Below are 9603 nucleotides of genomic sequence, written 5' to 3' on the forward strand. Positions count from 1 at the left end.
GACGCAGTAGATTTACACTCCTGATTTACACTTTGGTGACTGAAAGGAGTATCTGGTTATTAACTACTAATTGCTGCTGCTATTAGAAACACTGGATAATATAAAAATAATGCCCTTCGGTTCCTTTAAAGATCGCAGACAAAGCATGACACTCTTCCTCTCTTTCTCCATTACATAGATAAGTTGGAGGAGGTAATATCTTTTATTGGACCAACTTCTGTTGGTGAGAGATGGACAAGCTTTTGAGTCACATAGAGCTCTTCTTCAGGTCTGGGAACGATATTCCCAGTATCACAGCAAAATGCAACGTGGAACAGATTGTTCTGCATAAGTAGTTAGCGCAGATGATAATGGACCATTCAACATTAGTGGTTTACAGATTGTTGTAATAAGCCATAAATCCAGTGCCTCTGACTTCAATCTTTATTTATCACATTGAGAAATAATATCAATGTTTATTTTTAAATATTTTTCCAATGTATATCAATTTAAATTTTATCAATCTAAATGCTCACAGTTGCACAAAATTATGGATGTTAAGCATTTCTTTATTTTGTATTTATCAATTAAACTGTTCACAGTTGCAGGAAATTATGAGTGAGGTCAAACAAAAAGTGTCAGGCAATAATTATTTAATGGCCGAAGACACTGAGATTCAAAAAGTGAAAGTTTTATAACCATTGAAACACAAGTAGTCGACATCATATGTCAAAATATACAAAGTAAATATCTTTAAGTCACACTCTCATAAGATCGCAGGTAGCTTTTTTTTTATTACTTTGCTTATCTGTAAATTTCAATTACTATCAATGGAAATTTTTTTTTCATTCTGTGTGTGTGTGTGATGGAATCTTTATTTTCCAATATTAAACAATAAAAATCTAATCTTCCAAGCCTAAATATATATGGACTATAATCTAAAGATATCTTAATTAAGGGCATGTATAGAGATGAACATATATACATTATGTCTCTGACTTTCAAAGGAGTATGAGTGAGTTAGAGAGACAAGGTAGGTAGGTAATATCTTTTATTGGACCTGCTTCTGTTGGTAAGAGAGACAAGCTTTTGAACTTACAGGAAGCTCGTCTTCAGGTCTGGGAAAGATACTCTGAGTGTCACAGCTAAATGCAAAGTGGAACAGATTGTTTAGCATAATTAACATGTATTTCAAGAGACCAGTCAAGGTGAAGTGGCCTGTGAACACTCTTCCAGTCACTGGGGGGAAGTAAGGAGGGACAAGGCAGCTGGAAAGGGAATTAGTGGGTTATAGATTTATGTAATAAGCCATAAATTTAGTGTCTCTATTCAGTCTTCTCAAATGACGAGCCGAGAGCTTAAATTCATAACTAACAATCATTGGCAGAATACAGATACTGGATTTACAACAATCTATAACTCACTAGCAACCACCCCCAGGCGGACTTTCCTGCTTCCATTTCCTTCTCCCCCTATGACTGGAGGGATGTTAACGGGCCACTTCACCTTGAAGGGTCCCTTGAAATACGTATGAACTACGTATGCCCAACAATCTGTTCCACTTTGAATTTCACAGTGAAGTTCAGAGTGCCTTTCCCAGACCTGCAGAAGAGCTCTGTGTAAACTCAAACGCTCTCTTCCCAATAGAAGCTGGTCTAATAAAAATATTACCTCACCCACCTTGTCTCTCTAATATCCTGTGACCAACATGGCTACAACAACACTGCATGTAAGTGAGCATCAGACTTCCATAGGCTTTCCATGGATTGCAGACCTCTAATTCCCTAGGTCCTTTCGAGAATCCCAGCCTATGTAAAGTTATATATGGATAAATAGATCCGTACATAATTTCAATATGGGTCTAATCCAGATTTACATTTCAGAAACAAAATGGGGAACACTTCAGAAATACCCCTTTGCAATAGAAGGAAAACTTGCCTTAACCTTGTATATTATCAGAGCAAAGTTCAAGTCACTTCTGTGTACGCAGCCCTAATCAAACTTGGAGTAGCTGGACAGCAGAGAAGATATGAAGAGCAGAGTTTAGTTCCGGCTACATGAAATATGCTGGTACAGGTATATATGTGCCTCTTTATTTACCTTCAGTGTCCCTTGAGAATTGATCTGAAAATTTCAACTGCGTCCCAGTGGAAGCAATCACACAAAGAACAAACACATTTTTTCCATGGGTTTTCTCAGTGAGCTCAAGAATAGGGACCACTAAAGGCTTCTGAGATAAGCTAAAAATCAAATAAGTAAGATCAGATTTTCCTCGAACGTTTGCAGTGTTGCTGTAGCCATGTCCCAGGATATGAGAAAGACAAGGTGGGTGAGGTAATATCTTTTGTTGGACTAACTTCTGTTGGTGAAAAAGACAAGAGCTTATCTCTTTCGCCTACAGAAGTTGGTCCTATAAAACAGAGGTCTCCAAAGTGGGGTGCGCAAGATGATCCATTGGAGGGCGCAGCAGGAGGAACGCTGCCATGGGGGTGGGGGAAGGGCTCCTGGAGGAGGGAGTGAGCAGGGAAGCTGCCTCCCCCTCCCCCACAGGCAGGGACACCCGGAACGCAGGGGCTTTAGGGGCTGCAGGGACCTGGGCTAAAGGGGCCCCAGGGTCCTGGCTTGCAGCTCTAAAGCGCAGGTCCTGGCCTGCAGCTCTAAAGAGCCTTTCAGAATGCTGCCCTGAGTTCTCTGGCCCATGGAGGAGCAGGGGCAGCTGCACAGCCAGCAGCGGGAGAGAAGTGGCTTTTTGAAGGGGAAAGTGGCGCTTCTCTCTGGCTGCTGGCTGTGAGGCTGCCCCTGCTCCTCCTGAGTCCTCCGGCTCGTGCTCACGGGGCCACATTCCGAATGGGGCTTCAGAACTGCAGACCACGGCCCTGGGGTCCCCTTAGCCCAGGGCCCTGCAGCCCCCAAAGCCCCTGTGTTCTGGGTGGCCCTGCCTGCAGGGCGGGTTGACTCCCAGAATCGTGGCCATGGGGGTGGTGCCGCACTGCACAGAGCCACCTGCACACCCCCTGCACCAAACAGGAGTTGCCCCAAGGAAGTGCTCTTTGCCTCCTGCCTGCCCCAGCCCTCAGCCTCCTCCCGCAACCCCACCCTGAGCGCCCTCCTGCACCCTGACTGCCTCCCAGACTCCACATTCCCACCCTGAGCCCCTTCCCGCATCCTAACCCTAATCCAGACCTTCGAATGACTGCATCACAAAGTGTTAAACCAAGATTTTCAGAAATAATGAAGCATATTCAATCACATTGCTCTCACTAAAAATATTATTATTAATAATATTTTTTGTGAAAGTAAAGATATTTTTGTACTGTTAATAAATAAAATACAATAAAAATTATTTTTAAAAAATATTGTTTATTTCATCTTTATCTCATCCTTCTTTATTTCTGTTTCTGTGTGTTTTATAAAGTACATAATATATTAGGATAGTAGTAAATGTATGTAATTTATACATAAATAAATATATTTATATAGGGGGTGCATGCTCAAAATGTTTTTACTGAAAGTGTCGCACGATCAAAAATGTTTGGAGACCACTGTTATAAGAGATATTACCTCACCCACCATGTCTTTCTCCTCACTCAAGTTTCACAATGCTGTAACTACACTGACTTCAAAATTTCCTCAGCTTTGCAAAAGTTACAGAGTGGTGGCGTTATCCAGTTTCATTGTTCCTACTGCTGCTCAGTAACTTTTCAAATTTGCAGAATTTTGAGAAGTTACAAAGCAGAAAAAGAGAAGAAAAATAAAAGGAAAAAGTAGTAAACAAACCAAACAAAGCCTAAAAATGGATTTAGTACTTAAAAATAAAAAGGTGGGCTTTAAAAAAGCCAAAATGTACAAAAAGTGAAACAAAATTAAAATGTTCAGCTCATAATTAAATAGAACAAATATTGTTTCATATAGGAATATCCTGTAGAAAAACTTTTTAAAAAATATTCAGAAATGACATTTTCATTTGAAAAAGTTTATTTTTGATGAAACCCCATTTCTTGATGAAAAAAAAATTTGAAAAATGTTCAGCCAGCTCTAAGTCCATTACAGTTACTCCTGATTTACACAGAGGTGAGTGAGAGGAAAAGCACTCCCTGTTATTTCAAAAAAAGTTACTCCTACTTTACTCTGAGGTGAGCGAGCGAAGGTTCAAACTCATTGACTCATATGGAGTTACTCCTGATTTATACGGGGGTAAGTGAGAAGGGAATCAGTGCCTAAAAAACAGTGTGACTTGGCACATTACAAATGCATACCTTGACCGATATATAGATGCTAGCTAGAGATTATTAGACAGTTAGCGGACAGAAGGAGGGGCAGAAAAATCAATGGCATGGGTAGACAGATGAATAAATAATGATATATTCAGATATACCTATGGCATAGAACTGGAAAGGACATTGAGTCCAGCCTGCTGCCTTCACTAGCATGACCAACTACTGATTTCACCCCACATCCCTACGTGGCCCCCTCAAGGTTTGAGCTCACAGCTGTGGGTTTAGCAAGCCAATGCTCATGTCACTGAGCTATCCCTCCCCACTAAAGAACTGCTGATAGACTTCATAGACACATTAAGGAGAAGATTTTCAAACCACCATGGGCATTTAGGCACCCAATTCTTGTTTAAATGAGTGAGAATAGGTCAATGTAATACCTTCAGTAGCACTGAAATCTCAGCCTACATAGATAGACGGAGGGGTATATATGACACTAGGCAGCTAGACAAGCTGAGAGATAGCGTCCTGCAACTCTACATTTCCCGTTGCACTACTGATTACGTCCTGCCCTGGTGAGTAAGTTCAACTGGGTATCACTGAGTTGCTCTGCTCCTATAACTGCCACAGTGCTATAGTGCGTGACACACTCACATCAAAACCCACAGGGGGCATTGAAATTCCATGCCTAAAGATGGCATTTCAGATTGCCCAGTTCTGCTCCCATCAAGGCTTATGAAGACTTTAACACTGAAACAGTGTTAGGCCACCACTGAACACCTTCATAAATCTCTTCCTGATGTGGTCCAGGGAAGAAAACCTGAGGCTGAATGATCTCCATCATTCCCTCAGGTACCATAGATGAAATATTGTTGCCTATCTGGTCGCAACTGAAGTAACCTGGTTCTGAAATCCACCTGCGTCTGCTTAAAGGTTCAGCCAAAATATTCTGACCGGGATTTTCTAAAAAGAGCCCAAGAGGAATAAGGTGGGTGAGGTAATATATTTTATAGGATCAACTTCTGTTGGAGGTAGAAACAAGGAGTTGGTCCATTAAAAGCTATTACCTCACTCACCTTTTCTCTCTAATATCCTGGGACTAACATGGCTATAGCAACCCTGCATCCCCAGGAGGAATATACACTCAACTCCCATTGACTTTCCTACTCTTAGTCCAGTACCTTATCCTGAAAACCATAATGCCTCCATGAAACCTGTCATCTAGACTGATCATAGAGTCTCTCATGTGTCCAGACGGGACTTTTCAATAAATGGAATAATAAGTCCTAATATTAATTAGAGATTGTGATGAAGTGTGGGGGGGTTCTTAATGATTTGTATGAATATTTTATGCATGCTTTAGTTTCCATTACGTGTTGCATGATTAACCAGGCAGTGGGATAACAGTGTTTAATCTTTGCAGAGACTCTCTGACTGTGGTCTAGCTGCCAGAACCCCAGACAATGGCCTCATATTTTGTAATTTAGCAACTGATGGCCGGGGAGAGAGGGACAACTTCTACAAGAAGCCAGCCAGTTACGGCATGTTGGAGAAGAAAAAGAGAGAGAGAGAGAGAGAGAGAGAGAGGTGTAGAGGCCAAGGGACAAGCTTTGCCTGGGAAACTGAACAAAGGATGGAAAGACAACTGGGCATGACTGGGGGTGGGCTGTTGAAAGTGAATCCATCGTCTGGTTTTTGGGGCTGTAAGGGGGAGCCAGGGGACTCTGGATCTACCCAAGATGAGTTTTACTGTAACTTTCTGGCTTTTGTGCTAACGAAGAACTTTCCTACACTGTTTTCCAGACAACTAATAAACCTTCTGTTTTAAAGTGCTGGCTGGGAGTCACTGCTGACTGCAGAAGTTGGGGTGCATGGCCCCTTTGGGGGGGGGTGTAAGGCTTCCCCAACTGTCCTATCCAGGTGGACTGCCTGGGGGAGAGCCCACAATATGGAACAAGGGTGCTGCACACTCTGAAGTCTGTCCCAGGAGGCACTGAAGCCAAGGAGGCTTACTCTAGTGAAAGTGCACCGTGTGGGGTTGTCACACTGAAGAGGGTACTGACTGAAACTGATTGAGAGCTGTTCCAGAGCACCAAACCTTTGCACCCATTACAAAGATTAACACTTTTTAAAAAACAATAATTTACTTAATATATGTATATATGGTTACAGCTTGCCATTTGCTTGTACTTATTCATGTTTCACAAAATAATTCCCATGGGTAATTTGAGGTCTGTAGACAATGTGAAAATTTTATATCGGTGTACAAGATATCATTGGTAGCTTTGATTGATTGTTCAGGTCACATGATGTTGCTTGCTACAGCTGGTTGAAAAATGCCAATTATTTTTCACTGGAAATGTTTTTTAATATTTTCCAGTGAAATTTTGGGGGACTTTTCTCAAGAAGAAAGATCAGAAGCAGAAAATGTTCAATTTTCTAAAATTATTTGCAGTAAAATAACTTATCGGGTAAAATTTTCATTTTGGGGGGAAAAATCTTATTTTTAATTGAAAAACTAGCTTTTTATATTAAAAAAATTTCCAGTTTCACATTTTTTGGTTGAAAAAACAGAACATTTAGACAAAAATACAAAAAAAAAATCCTTTGTTTTATTATTTATCATTAATCATGTTTATTATGGTAGCATCCACGGATCAACCAAGATCAGGACCCCGTTGTGTTCAGTTCTGCATAAACACAGATTAGCTGACAGTCCCTCGCAATCTAAAGAAAACACAAGCAAATCAATCAATAGGATGGCAACAAACGTCATGTGAGTGCTACCATTTCTTTCTCCCTTGGGTGAGTTAAATTAGGAGGGTGTTAGGGAAATGGAAAAACAAGGGAAGGGAGAAGGAACACATGGACAGAACAGGGAAAATGTCTGGAAGGAAAACATGAAGGGCAGGTGCAGAATGAAGCTGAGGTTAAGAGACTGTGAGATGGTGGGAAGGGAAGAGGATGTTGGAACAAACTATGTCGGAATTGTAGGCTAAGGACATGGGAACAATGCTTGGGTTGCTGTGTCCCCAGAGAACACAACGACTTGATGGTGCTACTGCATGCTCAAATTGAAGTTCTGATCGTATTGATAGGCTTTAATAGATTCTGAGATTTTAAGGCCAGAAGGGCCCATCATGATCATCTAGTTTGACCTGTGACATAACACAGGCCAGAGGTTTTTACCCAGCGATCCCTGTGTGAAGTTCAATTTTGTTTTTTTTTCCATTTTCTTCCTTCTCACGCCCTCCATTTCTAAGTGTACTGATGTTTCTGCAGCTGAACTCCTTTGCTAATGAAAGTCTTCTTCAGGGCCTCTTTGACCTCCTTGTTCCTCAGACAGTAGATGATGGGGTTGAAAAGTGGGACAACAATGGCGTAGAGAGCAGAAACAATTTTGTTAGTGTTGTGGGATGGAAGGCCCTGGGGCCGAATGTAGATGAAAATGCTGGCAGCATAGAAGATAATAACCACAATGAGGTGTGACATGCAAGTGGAGAATGCTTTCTGGCGGCCCCGTGTGGAGGGGATGTGGAGAATGGTGGAGATGATACAAGCATAGGAAAGGATTATTACAGAGAGGGGAATCAGCAAGATAAACAGGGCAGCAACAAAATCTACCAGTGCTGCCTGGGTCATGTCTGTGCAGGCTAAGTTCAAGAGGGGGGACACATCACAGAAGAAATGATTGATGACATTGGGACCACAGTACGTCAGCTGAGATATAAGAAACACCTTCCATGCAGAGATGAAGAAGCCGCAGAGCCAGGACCCAGCTGCCATGCAGATACATAGAGCCTGGCTCACAATGGCCGGGTAACGAAGTGGGTTGCAGATGGCAACATACCGGTCATAGGCCATGACGGCTAGAAGGATGCACTCAGTGTTCCCCAAGCCGAGGAAGAAATAGAGCTGCGTCATACAGCCTATGAAGGAAATGCGTTTGCTCCCCGACACGAAGTTGACCATAGTCTTGGGCACGGTGACTGTGACGTACAAGATTTCCAGGAAGGACAAGTTACTCAGGAAGAAGTACATGGGGCAGTGGAGGTGGCAATTCATCCGGATCGTCATGATGATGATGACATTTTCCAGCACTACTAAGCTGTAGGCAATGAGAAAGCTCGTGAAGAAGAGGAGCTGCAGATGAGGAGCTACGGGGAACCCCAGGAGAATGAATTCTGTGTCACTGGTTTGATTTCTCATCTCCATGTCTAACAGCCAGCTCTGTAATAAATAAACATATAATCAAAACAACAACATATTTACTACTAGTGATTATCAGTATGTTATCTATCGATCAATTGATTTACCCCCTTATACACACATCTATCAACCGATCAACCTATCTGCTGATCTAATTCCATATTTCTTTCTCTCTCCCAATGCCTTTTTACATTTTATTGGCAATCTTCTTCACACTACCGATAATTCTAATGCTAATCAGTGAGAATTTCAAAAGCAGTTAAGTGACTTACTATTAAAAATTTCATTAGCATTTCAACAGCATTTGTGCTCCTAAATTACCTATGTGAGTTTCACACCTAACCTGCTTAGGTGGTTTTTAAAACCCCACTCGATGCCTAGTTGCATCTTTAGGTCCCTAAATACCTTTGAGAATCTGGCCCTTATGCACATTTGAAAAGTAAAACTACTAATAATGCTGGGTGTCCTTTGTGCTTATGTCAACACTGGTGAAGAATATGATGAATGATGATGAAACCAGTACACAAGTCATTACTTAAAGATTTGGACTGAAGAAAAGGGATCATCTCTAGGCACTATTGTAGCATAAATATTATAGCATAAAAACAACAGTGATAATTGTCTATATGTTTGTACAGATCCTATTACAATGGTGACCAGAACAAGCTGTACTCTAGGAGCTACTATAATTAATATAAAAGACAGATTTGCATCCCGGGAGTGAGGAAGTAAATGAGTGCAAGGAGTCAAAATATTACCTTACACTGGATACCTGTAACAACCTTCTACTCAGTTATTACTCAGTCAATCAAGTTGCTAGTCGGATTCAATAGGTATGTTTACATGGTGAAAGACAACAGACAAACCCAAACATGCAGCAGCAAGTTTCAGAGTTTGGATCTGCAGACACAGGCTCATGCGACGGTGCAAAAAATCAGCTGTGCAGGCATTTGGGCTTGGGCTGGACCTCCATTATGTGATATGTACTAAAGAGAGTGGATTGTCTTGCTGTGATCTGTATGACACTTCTTAAATAAATGATCAAAATTCATTTAATTTCATTTGAAGAATCTGAGCTAATTATATTTTGACTGATCTTTTAATTGCATCTCTTAACCAATTTGTACAAAATAAGAAATTTCAGAAAGACCTCTGTAGGATACGAGGTGAGGGACAAGTAAGCAACTAGATAGATAGATAG

The 9603-nt window shown here is 41.3% G+C and overlaps 1 protein-coding gene across 1 annotated transcript; it reads right to left on the reverse strand.

The window, feature by feature from the left end:
- Nucleotides 1–7451: 7451 nt before the first annotated feature.
- LOC127030939 (olfactory receptor 6A2-like) lies at nucleotides 7452–8411 on the reverse strand. Its single transcript, XM_050917626.1, has one exon. It carries the CDS (start codon nucleotides 8406–8408, stop codon nucleotides 7452–7454), a length of 957 nt encoding a protein of 318 aa, XP_050773583.1. The 5' UTR covers nucleotides 8409–8411.
- Nucleotides 8412–9603: the final 1192 nt, after the last annotated feature.

This window comes from Gopherus flavomarginatus, chromosome 11, assembly GCF_025201925.1.
Source record: "Gopherus flavomarginatus isolate rGopFla2 chromosome 11, rGopFla2.mat.asm, whole genome shotgun sequence".
NCBI classification, from domain to species: Eukaryota; Metazoa; Chordata; order Testudines; family Testudinidae; genus Gopherus; species Gopherus flavomarginatus.